Source organism: Trichosurus vulpecula, chromosome 2, assembly GCF_011100635.1.
Source record: "Trichosurus vulpecula isolate mTriVul1 chromosome 2, mTriVul1.pri, whole genome shotgun sequence".
Taxonomy (NCBI): domain Eukaryota; kingdom Metazoa; phylum Chordata; class Mammalia; order Diprotodontia; family Phalangeridae; genus Trichosurus; species Trichosurus vulpecula.
In genome coordinates, this window is record NC_050574.1 from 395,672,302 (window position 1) to 395,697,892 (window position 25,591).

The following is a 25,591-nucleotide window of genomic DNA, read 5'->3' on the forward strand; positions in this document are numbered from 1 at the left end:
CACACTCTACCATTTTGTAAAATGAGGGGACTAGACAGCCATCTGAGGCAATGATCCTGAGTCCTTTGGTATTTTATTCCAACCATATAATTTTTTTTAACTTACATAAAATAGAAAATGAACTGAAGGCAGCAAAGGTAATATAGGACTGTTGACATTTATTAACTAAATACAGTTACTACTATTTTGAGCCTTTTTTCCCAATACAACAAACTGTAAATTTCTGTTAAGTGTTGTTTACTGACTTGGTTTCTTTATATTTAAATATCTAGTTTAAATATCTGCTTATATAGCAGAGAGTAAGGTTTGGATATAATTTTATTTTTGTTATTTTTACCTTATTTTTTAAACATAACTAGTTCAGTGTGTACCCCGCAGCTACCCTTTGTCTTGGACATATTTTAAAATACTCTGAATGGGAAAAAGTGAGGCATTTTGCAGGGTCTAAAACTTAAATTCTGATAGTATGGTACGAGTGGAAAGAGTCCTGGACTTGTAATTAAAATTTAGAAATTCAAGGCCTGGCTTTATCACTTAACTGTGTAGACTTTGGGGTAAGTCTCTGAGCTTCATTTTTCTTACCTGTAACATAGGGTCATTAATTACTAGTATTGCCTGTCTCATAGGGTTATTTATATGGATTAAGTAAGCTAATTACATAAGCATTGTGCAAATTATAAAGTACTATACTTTAATGGATTATGTCACAGCATAACATGTCATAATCATTAATACCCAATTTCCCGGGTTCCTAAGTCAGCGAAATCAGGTTAATATTGGAGAATATTAATAATGAAATAGTCATCAAAGTAACTCTTTCAAGAAATTTTTTAGGAATTTTTGCATGCAGAACCTTTCAAGGATGCTATATGGTTGCTATTCTTATAATACCGCAGTTTCTGTAAAATTGAAACCCATTGATTCTTCAGTGGGTCTGTGATCTTATCATTATGGATACTGTCTTCACCAATGCATAGTATAACCGATCCATACCTTCTTACGCTGTATGACTCCTCCACATCCTGTAAATCCTCCACCACGTTCTGTGTAACATTCTGGTGGTCATTTTTTCGATCCACTGACATCGTGTAATATCAGTACATGTACTGTCCATTGATTGCTCTTTACTGTCACTACATGCCTGGCTCGCCTTCTTTTCTGGTCATAAAGCTTTGATGATAACTTTTTTTACCAGTAGTCTTGCATTATTCTTCCTCAGTAATGTGTTACATACTACTTAAGTTTATCACTATTTTTTTTGGTGTAATTTTATTTTTTTCAATTAACAAAACCATTTTCCTTGCACCTTCTTCCTTGATTGAAAATAATAAAACCAAAACACAGCCCTTATAACAAATATGTCTAGTCAGGTGAACCGCATTGGGAATGTCCAAATGTTATGTATGCTTCAGTTTTCATCTTAAGTCGGTCACCTTTCTGTGAGGAAGTGAGGGAGCATATTTCATCATGGGTTCTCAGAAAATTGTGGTTGATCGCTATATTGATCAGAATTCTTTAGTCTTTTAAAATTATTTGTCTTTATAGTGTTTTATGTGTAAATCCTTCTCTTAGTTCTGCTTACTTCATTCTATATCAGTTCATACAAGTTTTTGCTGTTTTCTCTGAAACTCTTCCCTTCATCATTTCTTATAGTCCAGTAGTATTCCATTATATTCATACACCATAGTTTGTTTAGCCATTCCCCAATTTATGGGCACCCTCTTAGTTTCCAGTTCTTTGCCACCACAAAGAAAGCTACTATAAATATTTCTGTATGTATGGGTCCTCTTCTTTTTTTTTTTGGAATTTCTTTGGTATATGTCTAGTAGTAGTATTGCTAGGTCAAAAGATGTGCACAACCTAGTAAATTTGAAACAGTCTCAAATCGCTTTTCAGAATAGCAATACCAGTTCACAGTTCCACCAGTAGTGCATCATTCACGTAGCCCATCCAACATTTTTCTTTCGATTATCAGTTTTTCCAGTCTGATGGGTGTGCGGTAGAACCTCAGAGTTGTTTTAAATTGCATTTTCCTAGTTACTAGTGATTTGAGAGACCTGCAACATTAATTCTTCAGAGACTGATATTCCAAGATTTACAACCATATAGCACCCATGGAAGAGTCTGCATATATAAAAATCATATTGGATTTCTTGGAAGTGATAACTTTGACAACTGGTTCATTATTAATATTCACTAAGGCACTAAATGGGGAGATTTATACTCCTCAGAGCTATTTGTTACTGTCATGTAGGATTTCCACAATAGATGATCTTTCAGATGCTATTGTATTTGACATTGTTCTGACTGCATGAAAACCTGAAATGTTATACAACCATCTAAATAAACTCCATAACCACTCAAGAGTTTGGCCTAACTATTCACATAGGAAAGACAAAGTGGGTGAAGAATGTCTGCTGCCCAGAGAAGTATGCAGTTGGATGAGCAACTTATAGATTTGGTCCGTAATTACAAATATCTTCGTCTTTGTTTATTGATAATAGGCTGAGCTTCAAATTCAGTATGAGTACTGCAGGCTAGAATTTGCGTTTTAGGAATAACTCAATGCCCTTAATAACCCTAAGCTCTTTGGAACAAAATGCCCATCTTTTAAAACTCAGAGCTAAAAATAAAACAGAATAGTTAATGTTATTCTCAAGCTTACCCACAAGATACTTGTACTGTTGTTTGCTTGTACTTTTTATCTACAGGTATGACCAGGTTACATCAGAGGGTGAGAAGGAGGTACTACTGCAAGATGTCCACCACATGTTCTGGTTCTCCGCTAGAGCTATAGTTCTAGCAGCGTCCTGATATATACTGTCATTTATATACTTACCCAAACTCAGAACTCAGTTAAGAGCATAGAACCAAGTAAGAGTTCCATTAGTCAGGGATACCATAATTAACTCCTTATCCTCACCTGTGGGTCCTTAATTCTTGCGTTCCTGCTTTTGCATTGTCAACCAAATTTTGGCCACTCACTCACTGACACCTTTGTGAAAAGATTACAATAATTATAGTATTGTTCAAGAATGTGAACTGGTGTCCATAGTCTGGTCTCTACCCGTCCTTTTAGGGGTTGATTTGAACTACCGCACTAACCTTACCAAAAAAAAAAAAATCCGGAGTTGTCTCTTGTTCCAGAGAGCCATCTCCTAAGATAGTATTTTTGACAGGAAAAAAAGAAGAGGAGAAAAAAAAAATCAGCAAAAGCAATCAGTATATTTAAAAGTCTGAAAGTATATGCAGTGTACCATGCTCTGGGACCTCTCGTTTCTGCAGTACAGTGGACCGTGGGTTTCTTCTTGTGTCATTTCTTTGGAGTCATGCTTGTTCTTTATAATTTTGAAACATTAATTTTTAAAAAAAGAGTATTGTCTTCTGTTTCTTACATCATCATGGTTACTCCAGGTATTTCTCCCAGTGTCCCTTCTAGACAGACATACAATATAATAAATATTTTAGAGAGGGAAAGGAGTCAGTACAACTGATACAATGAAAAAAATCTGAAAACATAGGTGACGTGTAACAATCTATGGATCTCCCACCTCTATGAGGGGATGAGTCGGGGGTAGCTTCTCATATCTCTTCATTCCAGTCCTGCTTGATCTTTATAATTTTGTTACATTTACTTCAGAATTTTTGGTGTATGATTGTTTTTCCGTTTCCATAGTTGCAGTTACTGTGTATATTGTTTTCTTGGTTCTGCTTACTTTGCTCTACATTAATTCATATAGATCCTTCCATTCTCCTCTATATTCATCACATACATTATTTGTCAGCACAGTAAAATAATATGCCCTTACATTTACGTGCCACAGTTTGTTCAGCCATTCTCCAACTGATGGTCATATACTTTGTTTCCATTTCCTTGCTATCATTTTTGCAGGATTTGTAGCTTTCTTCTTGTGGATGGCTTCCTTGGGGTAATGGCGTCTCTGGTTCAAACGTTATAGACATTTTAGTCACATTTTTTGTACAATTCCCAATTGCTTTCCAAAATGGTAACACCATTTCACAGCTCTGTTAACAGTGTATTAGTGTGCCTTCATTGCACAGTCCCTGCAACATAGACTATCAGCATTTTTTGTCATTTTTGTCAGTTTGCAGTGTGTGAAGGGAAACCTCAGGGTTATTTTGATTTGCATATTTCTTATTTTTTGTAATTTGGATGTATGATTTTGAATACTTTGCAGTTCTTTTAATAACTGTTTGTTCATATCCTTTGAGCGCTAACTACTGGGAATGAAATAGTCACTTCATATTGCTGTAGTTATTGCATACATCATTTTCTTGCCTCTTCCAGCTTATCAGATTGTACAGATCTTTCCATTATTCTCTGTATTCCTCATATTGATAATTTCTTACAGCATATATCCCATTACTTTCATTAACTAAGGATTGCTTAGCTGTTCCCCAGGAGGTAGGTGTCTGCTTTGCTTCTAGTGCTTTACCACCCCAGAAAGAGCTGCTCATGAGAATTTTCTTCTTATCAGTGACCTCCTTGTGGTATAAGCCTCCTTTCTTTGAATTTTAGAAGAAATTAATAGTCGAATTCTTTCCTCTATGCCTTGGTATCAACAAGATTAATGTTTTCTTTTTAACAAGCATTTAATTTTCTCTGTTGTTATAGAGTGGGCCAGGGTGGTCTGGTGATTTAGGTTTGAGACCTGAAAATTAAAATGAGATCCTTGGAGATTTGTAAAAGCGAACAAAAGGGCCTTCCTTAGCCCTAGCAGGGGAGGGATATTCATTGAGGATACAGTGTTGATTTGGCCGAGTATAGTTCTCCTGTGCCTGGTGTTTGCCATTCTGGTGGTCTACAGTCCGAAGTCTGAACAAACACTTCCAGCCCCTTGTTTTCTGGATATTTTGTACTCTAGTGCCTAGGAAGCTGCAGCAGTAGCCTGAGTCAATTAAACTTAGGGGGCATTTTAAATAACTTTCAAAGAAAAGCTAACATGTGCTTCGTTGGTCAGGGCCATCATGCATTGTTCCCACCACATCTGTCAGCTTTCTTGGCATGCCAAGCCTCTTGGCATATTAAACTCTTTTCCTTGTCTAGAGAAAGTTTTCCTTCCGAAAAATAAGAGGCCTAGCATTTTTGTGATGCAACTTCCTTATTTAGGTTAGATCTTCACGAAGTCATAGGAGAAACTGTTATAACAAAGTCTTGTGTCATGGCTTCCCTTATCTCTAGTTTACTTTGCATATTCTTTTTTACTTTGTATGTCTTAATGAAAGATGTAGTGATATAAGTTTAAGAGACTGAGAGTAAAGGTCAAATGGCAAAACCAGTGGAAAACCAGAACTAGTCCTAAGTTTTTCTATTTTAACTGTGTTAAATCAAGTTGCCTTACTGCATTGCTAGGAAGCCATACCATAACCATTTCCAGTTTGGTTGGCTTTGCTTTTCTCTACCTTTGACATTTCCTTTCTTTTTGCTTCTGTATAGGGAACAGTATGGATATTTCACTTCCTGGGAGCTCAAGGCAACCAACAGATTTACAGTCAGATTCACAGCTCTCTTATTTCTCATGGCAAAGTAAAACAGTGATATCAGAAGACAACGCTATGGGTGAGCCAAGCCCCGCAGTGCAAGACACAATGCCCAGGTAATGGGAAGGGTTATCTTAAATGGCTTTCCTCTTACCATACTGAGTTGGACCTTTTGTGTACTTGTGGAAAATGTGCTGAATCATTGTGCCCTGGCCCAGCTTGTGAGTGAAAATGTGCTTGGATACAATCCTCCTGAAAGTATTTTTTAGTAATTTAGAAAATAACCCATTAACTTTAGGGAATTTTTTGTATCCTACTGTTGGCCACTAGGAAAGCATTATCTTTATTCGTTATATAATGGTAAAATATCCTATCAGTTGTATTGGTGGGGAGGGCAACAAAGTAAAGCTCCTGTATAACTGGACAGGAAACCGGTGATGGGTAGATCTTTAGGATTAATCTACCCAGTGTAGGAATCTTTCTTACAGACTAACCCAGTGGTTAGTCCATTTTGTTTGGATTCACTCAAAGGGCTGCACTTGACGACCTAGAGGCTGTAGGTTCCTCACCCCTGGACTAACCAGTGTTTGAATACCTTCACTCTGCCTCCTTACAAGGTAGTTAGTTTTGGTTTTTTTTCCCCTGACAGCTTTTAGAAATGGAAAATATAAATTCTTTGTAGCTAAGTAAATCTGATTTCCTGTAGCTTTCAGCAGTAAGTTGATTCTGTCTCTTTTGAATGAGATACTAAAAAAGCCCAAGATACAAATTGTATTATAGATTAAACAGTCAGCATCAGGAATCACCTGAGTCAATGCCTGAGCAGCCTGGACTATTTAAGTCACTGCTTAGCCCCTGAAACATTGTTCCCAAAGTAAACGCTACCTTTGTTTAAGATCTACATTGGAACCTCACTGTGTCTTATTAGAGTGTGGGAAGGTCTTCATGGGGATGGGAGTAGAGGAAATAGGGCATTAGAAATAGTTTTTTCCTTGCTTGAAATTTAAATATAAAAGAAGTTTATTTATTACTTTGAAACTTCTTTCCAGAAGATAATGTCAGTTCATCTGTATTCTGTTTTCCACTTAATGTTGAGGCATTGTACTTACTGTACTAAGATAAAAGCTCAGATCTTGGTACCATCTATATTACCAGGAGAATGGGGTTGTTGTATTTTTCTTCCTTCCTAACTCTTGCAGTGGACAATAAGGATGCTTAGAGCAGGTGAGAGATCTTTGGCTTCTGGAATTGTTTGGGGTGTCTAACTGCTAAGCAGTGTGTTGCTTAAATGGAGGTTTTGGCGCCCCTCCCTGATAACGCTTTTTGTTTTTATGTGACGCTGCAAACTGCTGATGAAATTGAGATAAAGGAGTCAGTGGTGCTGGCTTCATTGGCAGGGTTAGAAAATTTAACATTAAACATTGGGGGGCCTTAGCACCAATGAAGACCAGAACGAATTCCCATCTATAGAGATGGCAAATCCACTGGAACCAGGAAAGGAGAAAAGTGAGCTTTCCTGAAATGCTACTAATGCTGTAAATGACATTTCATTGAACTGTAATTTATTAATTGGTTCAGAATTCCCTGTTGAAATACTGTAGCATGTGGACAACATGCCTTCCCCTCTTCATTAAAATCTTTTAAAAAATATAATCCAGGCCTACTTCTTACAAATTAAAAAAAAAGCATACTTTTGTCTTTAAAAGAAACATAAATATTTACACCAAACTTCTCCCAAGAATCCAAGGCTTTTATTTCTTCACTCTGTTAGCAGGGAAGGGGGTGACCTGGGTAGAGTTCATGGTCTGAGGCCAAGTGTTCCATTTTTACATTAATTTTTACAGGATGGGAGACTCCCCTGAAATGCTGCCTGAAGAGCTAGCAGAGGACTTCCACGAAGATATTGATGTACTTGAAACGGATGAGGTAACTGATTAGGTTGCGAACTTTGAAAAGCCTGACCAGATTCTTTGAGTATTTGAGAAGTTTGTGGGACTTAGAAGACTTAAAGACTTGCAATATATCTCCCATCCATAGATTAAAATTATTGAAGATTCCTTGAAAGATAAGAGCAGAGATGTTATGATTGGTTAAGCTAAGTGCCAGGCACTGAGGATACCCAGGCAAACATGAAATGGCACCTGAAGCTTGCATTTTATGGAAGGGGGAGATAGACCTATTTAAATAAACCAAAGCTTTGGGGTGGGGGAGTGGTCAGTAGTCAGTACTGGCAGGCTCATGAAAAGTATTATGTAGCAGGGGGCATTTGAGTTGAGCTTTGAAGGAAACTAGGGATTTTCTGAAGCAGGGGTGAGGCTGGAATCTATTCCAGACATGAGGGGCGGCATGCTCTAGTGCAGAGATGGGAGATTGAGGGTCATATGTGCCCAACAGTAGAGGGCATAAATTATATTAAGTTTTAAAAGGTAGCTAAGTTCTGAAAGGCTTTAAATGTCCAGCAGAGGAGTTTGTATTTGAACCTAGAGGTAACAGGAAGCCTTATGAATGTCTCCTTGGATGGACTGGAAAGAGGAAAGAGACTTAAGTCAGAGAGACCAGTTAGGGGGCTAATGTAATTAACAATAGTGCATGTAGATAAGTCTCTGAACAAGCATGGTGGTTGTGTGAGTGGAGAGAAGGGAGATTTCTGAGATGTTGTGGAAGGAGCATCAACAGGATTTGGCATCTTATTACATATGTAGGGTGAGGGAGAGTGAGTAGTCAAAGATGACTCGATTGGGGGCAAGAAAGGGGGTGGGTTGAAGACAGAGTTCTGTTTTGGACATGCTGAATTTGAGATGCCGATTTATAAGAAATGTGTACTTATGATTCACTGCCCTGGAAGACCAACAGAGCCCCTAGCTGATGATTGATTCTCCAAGGCAAGTGTTCATAAGTTGAAATCCATAAACTTAAAAAAAAATGTCAGTTGAATTAGGTAATTCAGTAATTCATTTATGATTCATTTGTTTCATAATCCTGTTTTTTTTTTTTTTTTTTTTTTTTTTTTTTTTGCTTTTTGGCAGGGCAGTTGGGGTTGGGGACTTGGGGACTTGCCCAAGGTCACACAGCTAGTACATGTGTCAAGTGTCTGAGGCCGGATTTGAACTCAGGTCCTCCTGACTCCAGGGCCGGTGCTGTACTCACTGTGCCACCTAGCTGCCCCATCCTGGTTTTTTTTAATACATTTAAGAACATCGTTCTGAGAAGGGGTACATGGGCTTTGCCACTGTTAAAGAAAAATGGTGAAGATCCCTTGCCTAAGGGTAGTGAAGACCTAGTGGTATTCCTCTTTGCAAATGACTTTATCTAGGTTGAACCAAGTTTCAGAATCTTCATCCCAAAGTATATTGGACCCGGCAGATTGCCTTAATGAAAATGCACAATTTTTTTAATGATCTCAGACCTCTCTCAGAAACAAATGTTAATCTTTCAAAGACTGTTAACTACACCAGCATTTGTTTGATGGGGAGTCAAGAAACCTTACTGTCTCTGAAGAATTAAAATGAATATTACCTGGAGGGCAGTGAAGAGGCACAAGATGTGAGTAGGCTCCTAATATGTAAACTAGTACAGGCTATCATCAAAGAAATGTATATTTGAAAAAGACTGTGGGCTGGCTACATAGCAAGAGCCAGAGATAACCTGTCAAAAGCAGATGTGCTCTGCTGGCATCCTCATAGTATCTGGAGAAAGCAAAGAACCCCTCCTCTCAGTGAAAATATCAGAGGACACAGACAAGGGCATGCACATGGGATGAGCAGTACGGGTGGGTTTGCATCATCAGAAAGAGTATCTACAGTAATATTGGAGATCCATTTGAGGTTTTGCGTACATATGCTGACAATTTCTGTCATCAGCATTCAAGAGGTTAGCTTCTCTATAGCATAATAGTGCAAGTTATTCTTGTCATCATCTAACAGGTTCCTTAAGGTGGGTTTTTTTTTTTTTACTTCTTTAGTCCTAATGTTGTCAGACACCTGACCTTTTTACTGGAAGTAAAAATAACCTTACTAATGGCATTTGCATTAACATATACAAATATTCATACACGCAGAACCAGAGTTGTCTGAGGTGATAATCTTTATTTTTTTTTTTAATGCTTTGGAATATTACAATTCCTTAGGTTCAAAGTTGGGTATAGCATGGGTCCCTTCTGGATTCTAAGTAAAGTTGTTTGGACTTCTTAATGTGATGGTCTCACCTGTAACCTGGTCTTGTGGCATGGGTCACAATAAAAAGAGGCTTACTTTTATTTTCTAAAGACTTTTCATTTCACTGTTTACTTTATCATTAATCTTTTTTTTTTTGTAGGGAAACTTATGAAAAAGCTGAAAAAGTGGTGAAGATCAAAAACTGCTCTTTTTGGGGAGACAACAGAAACATTTTAATTTTTTCAGACTTTCATGTGGACGAGTAGAAACAGCAACTTTATGAAGTGGGACTGTCACTGGATCCTGGACCATTGCGCTCTTTGGGCTCTTGAAGTTTCAGGTCCAAAGAAAAGTAAATTCCCTCAGAATTTACTCCAGGGTAGCCTTTCACCTACCTTGGCTTATTTTATGTACAGGCATACCATGCCTAAAGTTTATTTTTTCAGTGAAAACATAAGTTGAAATGACATTCTTGACAGAACAGTACCATGGGTGATAAATGGAACAGTGTTACTGTTTTTATGGGTATTTATAAAAAAAAAATACATAAGATATTGGTTATATTAAGAATGTTATTCAAAAATCACATTTATTAAGCAGAGCCCCCTTTTTAACAGTAAGGTATCAGTTACTATTATTAAATTTCAGTTCTCCACAGGTGGAATTCAGAAATGACAACCTAAAAGAAAGACTCTCTTTTCCCGTCTCCTGTTTTCATTCTTTAAATGAATAAACAGTAGATAACTATTTTTGAAGGAAAACAAAACCAGAAATCTGCCTTCTTACCATTGGGTATGGGAAAACTTATGGTGGTTTCAATTCAACCAATATTTATTTAGTACTTTTATACAAACAACATAAACCAGATTAAAATGAAAGAAAGCATCACGGCACTCAAGGGGTTTATATTCTACCCTCACGTTATATAGCATGCACACAAAATAGAACAAAGTATTTTAGGTGAGAGAGCTCTGACCCATGCCTGAAATTTCAGTTGGAGGGATTTCTTCAGGAAGTATCCAGGGCTGGTTTTTTTTCTCACATTTTATTTGTGGACTATAAGTTCAAATATTTTGTTTTCATTTATATTTTTCCCTTTATTTGATGGAAAGGCAAGACATGATTGTCTCTGCACTTTGTTTTTAAAAAACAAACCACAGTTCTTATGGGTGATGGTGGACATGTTTTTGTGATCCTTGTTTTATAATCATCATAAAATATTTATCAAGTGCCTGTTATACACTAGGTGCTTATAACAGACCAGTGGGAAAAAAAATGAAACATTTAAGCTACCTTGACTTGACTTTTTGAGTGTATGCCTAGTGAACTATATGTATGTTACCCAAGGACCAATCTGGCTAAGGTCAGAAGGGTTCATAATTAAGATATGGTCCCCATTTCAATTATTTCAGCCACAGTAACTTATAAAGACCAGTTATTAAGGGTTGCCATCTACATTGGTTGAGGGAGTATTTATATAATATGATAAAATAATGGATTCTGGAAGTAAGTTTAGGAAAACTAGGGAGGCCAGACTATTGCACTATGGAAAAGGTAAAGTGCTCCTTAAAGGTACCCCTGTCACATTGGAAGCACTTAAATGTGAATGACCGTTTGTTGTATTAAGGGCTTCTATGCATATTTCCAGATATTGGACTCCATTTCATACTCTTGTGATATGACTCCCAGGAGTGGTGAGGAAGCAGCTTATACACAGTTGAAAAGTTTATATATACTTCGTTAGTGTGAAAACAGTGTTCTGCATTTGTAGTCTTTATCTCTTTAGTTTATTGTGCCAAAGTATTGTGTTCTTATCTCCAACCCCCTCTCCCATAAAAAAAGTGTATGTGTGTGTGTGTGTGTGTCTGTCTGTCTGATTGTAATATTTAAAGCAACAAAACAGCTGCTGGATTAGTGACCATATGACTCATTGCCTTAACTATAGGGAGAATAAATTTAGAAGATACAGAGTGAGAATAAATTTAGAAGATACAGTTATTTGATATTTCTGATCAAAGAGATTGTTCCCCTGTCTTCACGGGATGCATAGGCAAGAATTATTCATTGTTTTGCATATAGGAACATAAGTGGATTGGTTTGATCTGGATGAATTTGATCAGTTGTCATGTGGCATAGTTGCTTTTTTTGTGAATTTATGGTTACTATTCAGTTTCTTGCCAACAGTACAGGCAAGTAATCCATAATGGTGTGTTCCAAAATGCAGTTTACCCTTGGTAGATGCTCTTCTAATGAACAAGTAAATAGTATTATCTGAAGTTACAATGTGTGTTAATCTGGGGAAGTATACCATTGTTTTTTTCCAAGTTTCAAAAGCCAGCAGAAAGGGTGACATAGAGCTATCCTCAGACTGGTCTTCTAAGTCTGTATGGTTGAAAAGGAATATTGGCAAGGTTTTTAAGTTCAACCACATTCAGAGAAATATGATATTTTTGAGGTGTTAGGGGTGATAGAGTGTATGGTGAAAGCTTGAAAGGAGTTTAGAACATTGTCAGGTAATGGTTGTAAGGGCTGTATTTCTGTTGCTTTAACATGCATTTACTATTTGGCTGTCTTTACTTGGCAAATCTTTGCTCCTAAAGTCAGTACAAGCCAGAGGTTAGTGGCAGAGTATATGCTTTCCTTATGTAATTGGTTTGGTTTGTTGCATTTAGGATCATCATAAATGTAACAAAAATCAGTAACCATCTTGTAGTTTAACATCTAAGGTTTTCCACAAGAAATTAAAATGGAGGATTCTGGTTTTGGTGCCAAGATGTTTTCCCAAAAAAATTGTGTCAAACTACCCAGTGTTAATATTTCCATGTAAAGCTATGAGATGTGTCCAGAAACAGTAAAATACTTCACTGCATGTAGGCATACCTGTGGTAATATTACAACAAATGGATACATGAATGAAAATCTTTAAATGCTTTATTTGAAAATACAAACATGATTTTTAAACATTTTTAAACTGATCTACACAGCAAACAAAAATAACTTTACATCTTTTTGTACATTTTACATGAAAACGTTCAAATAAACTTGCTGAAGACGTTCTATACCCAAATTCTTTGTGTACTGTTATGTACATTTCAAGGCACTACAACCTTATGATTTATGAAACTGAAACAAAAATCTCCCTTCTAGTACACACTCTCTTGCCATAGAGATAGGCAGATGAGGTGCCAGAATTTCAAGCTGCTGTGACACTTTTGTTTGTATATTTATGGAATGTGTCAATAACTAACCTTTCAAAGAGGAAGAAATAGAAGCCTTAAATGCCCACAACATATTAGTGCACATCACGGATCAAGTAACATTAATATGTTTTTAAAAAGCCAAGGAAAAAAAAATCCCTTCTCTAGAAAGTAAAAATATCCAGCCAGAATATTGAGTATATAACCAACTTCAGATGTTAAAAAGTACTTTTATGGTATACACCAATAAAGTAAACCTGATGTATGGAACTGCATAAACAGGAGGGAGAAACCAGTTTTTAAAAACTTAAATTTTTCCTGTGTGCGCCAGGACGCTTAGTTTTCAGGTTAAACTATACCAGTGACAGCTTTTAAAAATACAACTACCACCATACATTTTCTTTTTGCCAGGTTACTGCTAAGATGTTAATTTATTTTTCCCTCTTTTAGGAGCAAAAGCACTAGAGATCCTAAATGAGGAACCTCTTACTCCTGGGTCATAGGTAGTTTTTCCACAGCTTTAGAGCTCCAAGGTGTCAGCATACTACATACTAACTGGAAAGAATGGTGCATACTCATCTTGTAAGATAGCAGAGGCTTTCGAGAACACAAAATTATTCCAATTAAGGAAATATGCACCATCTATAAATAAATGCCTATTTTACAAGCTTGAATACTGGATAAATACAAAATTATCATTCCATAAAAATGCACTTCATTTTCTTTAAAAAGTATTTAAATATTTTGTACCGCAAAAAAACTATTACTGTCTGGAAACAAAGCCACTGATCATTTCTGTCGTAGCAGACCTGCTGCAGTCTTTCTATGCTGGGTCATAATCATAGTGTCTCCACATCATCTTCATACTCATCCAAATCTACATCACCCAGAGGTGAAGGCATTTCAAAGAACGGTCTTTTATCCAACTGAAATTTTAATGCATTGGCCTTCTGATCTATAGGACTCAGTTCTGCTTCGTAACTGAAAGGAGAAAAGACTGTGGTGAAGATAAGACTTTCAAAACAAAATGTCTACCTCATTCTTGATAATGTTAGACATTTAAGGGTAGATTTGTTTTTCACGTTTTTTTTTTTTTTAAACAACCACCCTTTAAAACAGGTGGCTAGGTGATACAGTGAACAGTGTGTTGGACTTAGCGTCAAGAAGACCTGAGTTCCAATTTGGCCTCATACTTACTAGCTGTGACCCTCGGCAAATCATTTAAACCTCTCTGTGCCTTGGTTTCCTCACCTGTAAAACAGGGATAGTAACAGCACCTACCTCACAAGGTTGTGAGAATTAAGATATCTGCAGTGTTTTGCAAACCTTAAGGTGCTATTTACATAGTTTTAAGTTGAATACTTATGCTAAAATACCAATTTAGATAAAGTAATTATAATTCTGCTTTGTGATATCTATATGCAGTATGAAAATTTATATCTGCATTGTAAATTCAAGAATAAAAATTTTCAATTTGGTAGTGGTCAAAGGATCATACAAGTAGTAGGAGAAAAATCAACCAACTAAGTGCCTACTAGTGCCAGGCACTATGCTAGGCATTGGGGATATGAAGACAATGAATAAACAATCCCTACCTCTCAAGGAGTTTACTAGAATTCTAATGGAGTCAAGCACATATAAGCATACAGGGAGTCCCTATAAAGTGTTAACCTATTGAAGCTTAAAACCACATTAAGACTTTAGGTACATCCTGTATATAGGGTGGTAAATACAAGTAGTAAAAAGTTTGTGGCAGAGAGATCAGGAAAGGCTTTCTATAACAGAAGGTGGTGGGCTGAACTGCATCTTTAATGAAGAGGTTCTGTGGGGCAGAAACGAAGAGGGTGGGCATTCCAGGCTTGAGCAGTAGCCAGTGTAGAGGCATGGAAACGGGCAGGGTGTCCTGTGTACGTGGAGATGTGAAGTTACATACAGCAAGACTGGAGAAAGGCTGAGGCCAGGTTGTGAATGGCTTTAAAAGCCATTTAAAAGAATTTATATTCTAAGAGATAAGATAGAGCCATTAGAGACTGAATATAAGAGTTACATAGTCAGATCTGTGTTTAAGGAAGATCGTGGGTGAGTGTGTGGTGACAAATACATGGTAGTGAGACCAGTGAGGAGGTTACTGTGATAATTTAGGTGATGAGGGCCCGAGAGGTAGGGTGAGTAATACTGTGGGGCTAACATGACAAGATATAACAACTGATTAGATATGTAGGGGGTGGGAGAATAAGGAATTAAAGATGATGTTGAGCTTACAAACCTGGGAGACTGGAAGAATCATGGTGCCTTTGATGAAATGGGCAAGTTTTTGTTGTTCTAGACTTTACAAATGCCAAGAAAGTGAACATTTCCATATATAAAGAAAAAAAGATTGCATATAAACCCATGACGTATGTACAGCAGCTTGTTTTTTTTTTTAAAAAAGTATAATAAATTCAACAGTTTCAAAGCTGTTATACTCATCCATGTCTCCCTCTGAGTTTTCTTCTTTTCTGTGTAAGAAATAGGATGTGTGGAAGAAGGATGGGTTTGGGGGTAATGATAATGGGCTACATTTGGGACATTGCTGAGTTTGACATGTCTCTGGGACATTCAGTTTGAAATGTCTGTCAGGCGTTGGTGATGCAAGATGGGCTCAGGGACAGACTAGAACTGTACCATATAGATCTTTTGAGTTAAAGCCACAGACCCACTGAAGGTCCCAGAGAGAGCCCTGGGGGGCACCCCTACTAAACGGGGTGCAATATGGGTGATGAAATCAGGGAAGGAGAACAAGGAATAACTGGAAAGATAATATCCAGGAGAATGGTGGGCAAGCTCTGAAGGAGTTTACACCACAGAATGTTAACTAGAAGTCAGTGGTGTCAGAGAGGCAGCATGGTACAGTAGAAAGCGCTGGATTTTGAGATGATCAAAATTAAAATCTATTTGTATTCCTACCTGTGGAACCTTGGGTAAGGCCCTTCACCCCTCACTTCCTCATTTGTAATGTGGGGTGGGACTATATGCTCCACATGGTTAATCCTGACAGAAATGACTGACTGGATGTGGTGCTACCACATCAACAGAAATGGGAGATTTCAGTTCAGAACTTGCTGCATCTGAAGAGTAGGATGGAATTCCAAGTGGTGATGGGAAGTCATGAATGTGTGTCATGTGGTAGAAAAATCAGAAGTGTCCTGGTTGGGCCCTAGAAGGCAGAACTGGGCGAACTGAAGTTTGTTAGGTGAAACTTCCTTACAGAGCTATCCAAAAGTGGAATAGGGCTTCCTTAGGAGATAGTGGGTCTTCATTTCTTTAGAGTCCTGGGTTCCTGTACTTACTGTCTGTGTAACCTTGGGCAAGTCACAACCTCTGTGGGCCTTTTCTCTCCTCTGTAAAATGAGGGGATTAGACTAGGTGTAGCTTTTCAACTTTCAGTAAATCTGTGATTCCATGATTCCTTCACCAAATATCTTCAAGTTGTATGACTACTTATCATCGATGAAAAGGGGATTCTCTCTCTGTTGAGCTAGATGGCCTCTCAACTTCCTGTCAACACTGATTCTGGGAAGAGAAGCAGACTAGAACATGGAAACTGAAGGAGCAGGTGGTTCATCAAGGAAGAGGGAGGTGGTCCACAGGGTGAAATGCTGTTAAAGAAAGACAGTACACAAAGGAAGAAAAAGCACGGGTGATAACCTTGGAGAAAAGCACTAAAAAGCTTTGAAGACTTAGTGGATGATGAGGGAGTGGAGGCAGTTCTGAAGGAACTATTTTTTTCTAAAAGTTTAGTAAAAAAAGAAGGGAGGATGATAGAGCTTGTAGAAATTTCAGAGTTTAGGAAAGGTTTATTTTGGTTGTTCGTTTAAAAAAATATAAGGAGACCTGGCCATATTTATTGGCAGAGGGGAAGGATCTAGAAAATAATAGCAGTGAAGGACCAGAGTAATTGAGAGAGGATGCGTTTAGGACACAAATGGAAGGGTTAGCCTTGGCACGGAGGGTGAAAGCTCATGCTCGGCAGACTAATGGAAGAAGAGAAGGAACGAAGGTAGAGGTTCAGGGGTTCTGTGATGATGGAGCTCATACCATATTTGAATGACAGAACAAGTACCTTAGAAAAAAATTACATTGGGAAAATAACATTTTTACTAAGAGGGATGAATTCCATAAGCTTTTGTGCTGAATTGTTCTAAGGTGGTGCCTAAGATCCATCTCAGGGTGGGAAACCTACAGCCTCGAGGCTACATATGGCCCTCTAGGTCCTTGGGTGCAGCCTTTTGACTGAGTCCAAGCTTTACAGAACTAATTCTTTTATTAAAGGGATTTGTTCTGTGAAGTTTGGATTCAGTCAAAGGGCTGCACTTTAGGACCTAGAGGGCCACCTCTGGTTTTGAGGCTGCAGGTTCCCCACCCCTGGTCTATCTATTCTCTAGCATTCTGATATATAGTAAGTGAATAGTTTCTTGTGGTAAGTCTGTCTATATGTTAACCTTGAAAACATCAATAACTCTTGTAAACCCCAACTATGCTTATTTTTCACATTTTTTTCTATAATTCTTTAATTCTATAGAATTCTCTATAATTCTAATAAATTCTTAAAAAAATTTGGCAAAGAAATTTTTCTTGCCCCATACAATTTAGATGAAATATTAGCCCAAGAAAAGAAGTAAAATATTTTCTTCCTGTATCTATTCCTCCTCTTGTATATTTATTGCCTAGCATGAAGGTAAATGTTAGGCATTTGCATTTACTCCTGCTTTTGCAGCTTGAATCATATAAAAAATAAATTGTCAAGAGTATATAAATATTGGTTCTTGATCAGTTGAGAGAAACCTAGGAGACATGACCTAGATGCCCTGGACCATCGCTGTTCCAGGCATCCTTGGCAGAACAGGTCTGCTCCTAGGCCAAAGAAGAGTTTCAGGTTGACTGTTAAAAGCCCACCAGACCCAACTGCCTATACACAGAAGCTAATGAATTTCTACATCAGACTCCATTGGATTTTACTTCTTTCTTTTCTCTTATTCCTTTCTCTCTCTTTAAAATCTACGAATCTGCTTACCATCTTAACCCTAGTAGGCTGTGAGGGGGTGCAACACATAGAACAGTGGACCTGGAGTCAGGAAGACCTGTGTTCAAATCCTGCCTCAGATGCTTACTAGCTGTGTGACTGGGCAAATCATTTAACCTATTTTCCTCAGTTTCTTTATCTGTAAAATGGGAGCAACAACAGCACACATCTTCCAGAGTCATCGTGAGGATCCCATGGGAGGTTTTGAAAATGCCACATAAATGCCAGCAATTGTTTTTATTATTCATCCAGTTGTTTCATTTTCACTGTTAAACTTTCTCCCTTGCTGTTCTCTAGAACTACCTTCCAGGCATGATTCATTCATTTTTTTCTTCTGAGATTCAGTACAAAGTGGAAAGGGAAGAGAATAAGCATTTACTAAGCACTTCCTATGTGCCAAGCACTGTGCTAAGCTCTTTACAGCTATCTCATTTGATCCCCCAACAATCCTGGGAGGTAGGAGCAGAGGTTAGGTGACACTCGGGCTGTGTGCTGGAGGCTGCATTTGAACTCAGGTCTTCCCGACTCCAGGCCCAGCATACTGTGCCTCCTAGTTGCCCCTGTACCAGGAAGTATCACTGTGTGCACACAACCTTCCCTAAGAATAGTAATAACAAGGTCTATCATCCTGTCCTCCCAACAATACAAAAATCCTGAACACAAATTTTACTTGTCTTTTAGTGACAGCCATGTTTTAATTGTTTTCTTTAGGAAGTTTATTTGGTTATTGACTAAAGTTATCACAGAGAACCTAGAACATAGTTTTAATTTTTTTACAGTTTTTTAACCACTTCTATATTTACTGTCAAATTATTTGTGAAACTGTTACCGGGATTAGATTTAGTACAGATATAATTGATTATGAAATAGCTGGTTTATAATGTGACTATTTTCTATTTTAGCTATTTTGTAAATTTGGTTTCCTTTAATAATAAGATGTGGATGTACATGAGGGAGAGAGCACACTGATTCCAATACAGGTCCTAAAATGAGATCTCTATGAAAGGCATCTGTATTTATTGAAAATATTTATATATATCAACATATAAAATAGATATATTTAGTAGGAACATTGAAAAAATTTTTCCATTAAAAAAAGTTGCTTTTTAATCTATCATCACATGTCTTTTCTTCACTTAGCCATCGCTGTGTTTTTGAGAGCATGATTATAGGCTACAGTTGGCTTTTGTGCAAGCTAACTTTAGGGAACAAGGGGAATAAATATATCATGTACAGATATAATTTATATGAGGTAGCATGGCAGAGAGAGTTTAACTTCCACTTCTGACATATATACTAGTTGTGTGAATGAGCTGGGCAATTAGCAGAGAAAGTACACTGTTAAGTTTTTCACCAGGAAATCCCTTAAACTGATAAAATCAGAGGTCCATTAAAAAAAGTATGAACAAGCATTAATTATACATTTACTGTGTGCTAAACAGGAACTGTACTAGGCACTGGAGATAAAAGACCAAAGAGAATAAAACAATATGTATATGTCAAAGGAGTGCATAAGTGATCACCACCCTTGTCATTATGAGGACACATTTTTAAAGTCTTCATTTATAAATCAAAAACTTTCATTTTGCAAATGCCATCCTGGTGAAGGCAAGCAAAAGCGGTTTGCAGTAGGATAGCTTAAAAGGTCATCTAACACCAGAGCATTCAGGAAGAATGTTCTCATGACAATCATAAAACTTTGGCCATAGGGATCTGGCTGTGTCTCATAGTTTAAAAATAAAATGTCGGTTATCAGCAATATTAGCCAATTATATCCCAAAGGGATTTAGTTCACAGAACTGAAAATGCAGGGTTAAAAATGCTTCTTTTTTTAGCTACAGACACTATTTGGGCAGATGTGTTTCAGTTAATTAAAATACTCTTAAATATTTAAAGTTATGACTACAATTTATCCTTTTCATCTTTGCTGCCATTAAAGAAATAGAAAAAAGTATTAATGGAAACGTGCTGTGCTCTGTGAAAATGGCAAAAGAATGATTTAAAGTAATACTACACACTCTTTTCAGGCTCCAAAAGTATTTCCAACTCAAGACAGAGGAAATAAAGTGAAGACATATCGTAACAAAAATATGTATAAAAATTCCTCTAGTATGCTCTAAGAGAAGTTTCCAAATTAAAAATAGGCAATTACAATGCAAAAAAGTATAATTTTTCAAATACTGAATCTGATTTTTTGAAGGAAGGGATATTTCATTTGTTTCCATATTCCCAGTGCTAAGCACTGCACCTGCCATGTGCCAGGTGTGTAATGAATACTCAAAGATTAAATATCCACAATTAAAACTGAGGTTGACAACTAGCCACAGGATGGAGTACAGCCAAGGTAAAGATGGTCACCTACAGGAGAAGCCTCGACTTTCTTTATTCCCACTCTCTTCTTAACCCCTTAACATAATCTGGCTTCCAAAATCGTCATTCCACAGAAATTGCTCTCTCCTAATTTACTAATGATGCCTTAGTTGCCAAATCCATTGGCCTTTTCTTAATCTTCATTGTCCTCTGCAGCCTCCGACACTGCTGATCATCCTCTTCTATTTAGGTTTTCAGAACACACTTTCTCCTGATACTACTCCTATTAGTTGACCAATTTTTCTGTCATCTTATCTAAATCACGCCCTCTAATCACAGGTGTCCCAGAGGTGAGAGGTGTCTTGGTGATTGGTCACTTGGTGATCTCATCAGCTTCCATGGATTCAATTACCACGTCTAAGCTGATGATTCTCAAATCTACCCATCCTGCCCCAGTCTCTGCTCCCCTTGGATAGATACTGCATCTCCAGCTGCGTTTCAAACAGAACCGGATGTCTGAAGCTGAACTCATCATCTTTCCCTCTAAACTACCCTCTACCCCCTATCCCCTACCTCCTTCCTTATCACCCCAGGCCCTCAGGGTCACCACCTGGGAGTCATACTGGACTCCTTACCGTCTCTCACCCTCCATATCCAAGCTGTTGCCAAGGCCTGTTGATTTCACCTTGGCAACGTCTCTCAAATATACTCCCTTCTCTCCTCTGATGCTGCCACCTCTCTGGTTCAGGCCCTCACTGCCTTATGTCTGGGGCTACTGCAATAGCTTGTTGCGAGTCTGCCTACTTCAAGTTTCTACCCATTCTACTCCAGCCTCCATTCAGCCACCAAAGTGATTTCCCTAAAGAATAAGTTTGAGCATGTTACACATCCTCACAACCCTACCACCATCAGCTCTTTATTCTCTCCAGGATCAAGTAGAAAATCCTGTTTGATGTTAAAGCCTTTTATAATCTAGCCCCCTCCCTACCTTTCCAGTCTTATCCTTGCTCCCTGACATGTACGCTTTGAGCTAGTGCCACTGGCTGCTCATGTTCCATGAACAGCACATCGCATCTCTTAGCTCTGGGCACTTTCTCTGTCTCCCAGACCTAGAACACCCTCTCCCTTCTCATCTCTGGCTGTTGGCTTCCTTGATGTCCTAACTAAAATCCCTCTACAGGAAGCCTTTCCTAACACCACAAAAAGCTAATTCCCCTCTTCTTTATAAGCTTGTTTGTACACTTTTGTTTGCTTGTTGCCTCAGCCAGTAGACTGTGGACTCCTTGAGGGCAGGAACTGTCTTTTCTCTTTTTTTTTTTTGTATGCCTAGTGTTTAGCACAGGGCCTGACACATTGTAGGTGCTTAATGAATGTTTATTAACTGACCGAGGATAGCAGAGCTACATTACTCTCATTTCCCTGTTAACCTTACATTTTAAAAGATGGCAGCAGCTGTATCTTTATTTAACATCTCAAATCAGTTTAGTGCTATAGTAAATCTACTGTCTCTTCTGAAGAGGCAAACAGGAATGCTATTTATCTCCACTGAGTGCCACAAATTACCAAACCTACTTCCCAACAAGCTTCCACCGCCATCAAGAGGAGAAATCATTGTGGAGAAAGAGGGCATATTACTCATCACCAGCAGCGACTTGAGTGAGACCACCCCCCACCCCACCAGCCCAGCCCTCATAGCTGTCATCTGAGGAAGCGACTTTTGTGAAGGGGCCGTCTGTCCTCACCGACTGACACTCAGAGAGCAGGCAATTTGCCATTTGAATAGATCTCTATTCTAACCAGTGTCCATAGTCACCATCCTGGGAAATAATCACTATGCAGGAACTACAGTCACGTCTATGGAATAACCAAAGAAGAAAGTTCTTGTCACCAAAACCCTTGGTGCTAACAAATTTTTATCAGTGGAAATGACATCAAAGAGAAGGCATTATCAACTGCTTTGCTGCTGTACCTTAAGGACCATGGGGCCTTCCACACCTGTGGTTTCCCCCACTGGAATGTAAGCTCCTTGAGGACAGGCTTTACTTTTCTTTTTGTAACCCCAGCACTTAGCATAGTGCTTTGTATACAGTAAGTGCTTAATAAATGCTGCATTCTTTCATGTATGTCAAGAGATTTCTTTTGGAAACCCTAATAATTGCATGAATATTCTATTTTCTCAAAAGATTACATACATAGAATTCATTTTTTTAAAGCTTAAAAATTTGCTTCTTACAGGCCACAATTCTATGGCAAATGACTTTTTAGTTCACTTAAAAAATCCATTACTTGTGCCCAGATAAATATAAATATGTTCATATAAAGTCTTGAAAGACATTCTATTTTCTTCATATGGATGAGATTACGCAAAATGAGAATTACATTCTTCAAGTTTTGCTCTCTTAAGATTGTCTATAAAATCATTACACGATGAAAAGATTTATTATACTTGTACCATTATGGCTATTCCCTTAGCAAAGCTACGATAGAGATAATCAACTGGGTATCTTAATTCCTTTGCATGGGATAAAAATTTTTAATAATTATGCAGCCATTTTTCTTTGGGGAATTGTAATCAAATGAGGTCAACTCTCTGCTCAAATATTTTCACAACATTTATTTTTAGTCTCTGAAGGTAGGATTAATAGGTCCTGTAAGAAATCTTTTGGGCTACCTTAAGTGAACAAGAGTTTTTTTAGCAATTAGATTACACCCGGATAAACTAAATAAGCTAAACAGACATGAAAGCCAGGACATCAAAAAGAATAGAGAACTGCTTTCCTCCCGAAGAGATGAAAAAAGTCATTCTGAGGGTGTGGGGTTACTGGCAAAGGAAGCTGCAGGCTCTGCTGGTAGGAAGGATAAGAAGTCTGTTTACATCTTTCCCTGAATTAGTTCAGTGTACTAATGGCTGAGGTTGGTTGGTTGTTGTCCTTCATTCTCAGAGGACCAGAATGACGTCACTGTGCTAGGGTCAAGTTTCAATGTGCCCGGTCAGAATATTCTACCGTAGGTTGGGCACAAACAGTCCGTGTGAACATTTGGGGTGGATATTCTAAATGTGCACATCCTGTGTTTCCTTTGGGCTGTTTCAATTCTGCTTTGCTCATAGAGCACAGCGCCTTCTCTGATGCGGGCACGCCATGCTGAGGAGTCCTGTGCCGGTGTCTCCCGTGTCACACAGTCAATTCCAAAGCTCTTGAGAGAGACCTTGAGAGTGTCCTTGTATCGCTTCTTCTGACCACCATGTGAACATTTGCCCTGTGTGAGTTCTCTATAAAAGCCTTTTTGGCAAGCATCAGAATTGTGCTTTCTGAAGCAGCGTTTGAATGCTTGGCAGTTTAGTTCCAGTAAGAACCTCAGGGTCTGGTAACTTATGCTGCCAGGTAATCTTCAGAATCTTCCTAAGACAATTCAAATGAAAGTGATTCAGTTTCCTGGCATGGCGCTGGTAGACTGTCCAGGTTTCACAGGCATAGAACAATGAGGTCAGCACAACAGTTCTGTAGACCTTCAGTATGGTAATCAGTTACTAGCATGCCTATCATTCCATAAGCCCTCCAAATTGACTGTTGCAATTTTTTGGTCATTTTTGCCAATATGTAGAGTATAGAATGCAATCTCAGGGCTGTTTTGATTTGTATTTCTCTTATTTTTAGTGAATGGGGTCATTTCTTTTATGTGGTTGTGAATACTTATTTTGCAATTCTTGGAGAAGTTGTTTGTTCATATCCTCTGATCATTTATCTACTGGGGAATGGCTATTTGTCACACATTTATTATTTATATATCATATATATAGTATGTGTGTATGTATGTGTGTACGTATATACATGTACGTGTGTGTATATATATGTATACGTATGGAATGTGTACATATAAACAGTATACACACCCACCCCTAACATATCATATACTAAAACTTTATCAGTGAAATTTGGTACAAAGAATTTTTTCCCATTAGACTGCTTCTCTTCTTATCCTATGTATGTTTTGTCTAGACAGAAGCTGTTCAGTTTGAGTAGCCAAAGTTACCTATTTTATAATTGCCTTGATGTCTAGTTTGGATAAGAACATATCTCCTACCCACAGCTGTGAAAGGTAATCTGTTTCTCTCTCACACACACACATACACACACACACACAATTTAGAGTATGTATGATCTTTAGTATTGATATGGCATATCCATTAAAATGTATTGTGAAGTACCAGACTGTTTTCCAGTTTTCATCAGATAAGTTTTTTCTTTCTGATTTCTCCCTTGTCTCATCTGTTCCATTGATGTTTTTTAATGAATACCAGATGATCTGATAACTGCTGCTTTATAATATAGTTTGAGATCTAAAAGTGCTATTGTCCCTTCATCCCTACTTATTTTCATTAATTCTCCTAATATTCCAGATTTTTTGTTTTTCCAAATGAATTTTGTTATTATTTTATCAAGCTCGGCAGGGTATCCTCTTGGTAATTTGGTTGGTACAGCATTTAAAATGTAAGTTAATTTTGGTAATTTTTGTTACATTGGCACAGCCTTGCCATGAGTACTAAATATTTCTCCAGTTATTTAGGTAGCTCTTTTTTTTTCTTCAAGGAGTGCATTGTGATTGAATCTATATGTCTTTTATGTGGCTTGGGAGGTTGAAACCCAGGTATTTTATGCATTTGTAGTTATTTGGAAAGGGATTTCCTATTCTGTTACTGCTTTCTGTGTTTTGTTATATAGAAATGTTGTTGCTTTTTGAAGATTTATTTTGTAGTCTGCCCTTTTTGATTCCCTAAGATTATCCAAGCCAAACATCATATCATCAGCAAATAGGGACAGCTTTATCTCCTCTTTACCTATCTTTATGCTTTTAATTTCATTATCCTGTCTTATTGTTGTTGCTGGCATTTCCACAACTATATCAAATAATAGTGAAAGAGTGGGCATCCTCCTGTTTTTTTTGTGAGTTTAAAGGTTCTATTTTATCTCTATTGAATATGATGCTTGCTTTTTTTCCCCTCTATTTTAAAAGGGTTCCTCCAATATTTTGTAGGGTTTAAAAAATAAGTGTTGTGCTTTGTCGTGATATTTTCGGCATCTATTGAGATGATGATCATGTGGTTTTGAATGTTTTGGCTTTTAATGTGATTATGATGATTGCTTTCCTAATGTTGAATTATCCTTGCGTCCCTGATATAAATCACACTTGGTTGTAATGAATGATTTCTTGGACAAATTGCTGTAATCAGTTTCAACAGGGTTTTGTTTAAAAAAATTCTTGAGTCAGTTAAGTGGTATTGGCCTATAGTTTTCTTTTTATGTTTTATCTTTCCCTGGTTCAGGTACTAGGACTAAATTTGTCTCATAAAAGGATTCTGTTAGGTT

The 25,591-nt window shown here is 37.6% G+C and overlaps 2 protein-coding genes across 8 annotated transcripts in view; one reads left to right on the forward strand and one right to left on the reverse strand.

Moving 5' to 3' along the window:
* LOC118838197 (cohesin subunit SA-2-like) overlaps positions 1-12,723 on the forward strand; it is a 120,998-nt gene extending 108,275 nt beyond the window's left edge. For 3 of the 4 annotated variants that reach the window (XM_036745423.1, XM_036745424.1, XM_036745425.1), the window contains 3 exons: positions 5,459-5,618; positions 7,347-7,428; positions 9,817-12,723. In XM_036745423.1, coding sequence (XP_036601318.1) covers positions 5,459-5,618; positions 7,347-7,428; positions 9,817-9,828 — 254 coding nt within the window. In that variant the 3' untranslated portion in view covers positions 9,829-12,723. Of the gene's footprint in view, positions 1-5,458; positions 5,619-7,346; positions 7,429-9,816 lie in introns of those variants that run through there. The other variant, XR_005009592.1, reaches the window with a different exon arrangement.
* PPP2R3B (protein phosphatase 2 regulatory subunit B''beta) overlaps positions 12,564-25,591 on the reverse strand; it is a 127,527-nt gene continuing 114,499 nt past the window's right edge. For 2 of the 4 annotated variants that reach the window (XM_036745429.1, XM_036745431.1), the window contains exon 14: positions 12,564-13,834. Coding sequence is in view for 2 of the 4 variants with exons in the window: in XM_036745427.1 (XP_036601322.1) it covers positions 13,693-13,834 (142 nt within the window). In the remaining 2 variants the exon portion in view is untranslated. The remainder of the gene's footprint in view (positions 13,835-25,591) is intronic. The other 2 variants (XM_036745427.1, XM_036745430.1) reach the window with 1 other exon arrangement.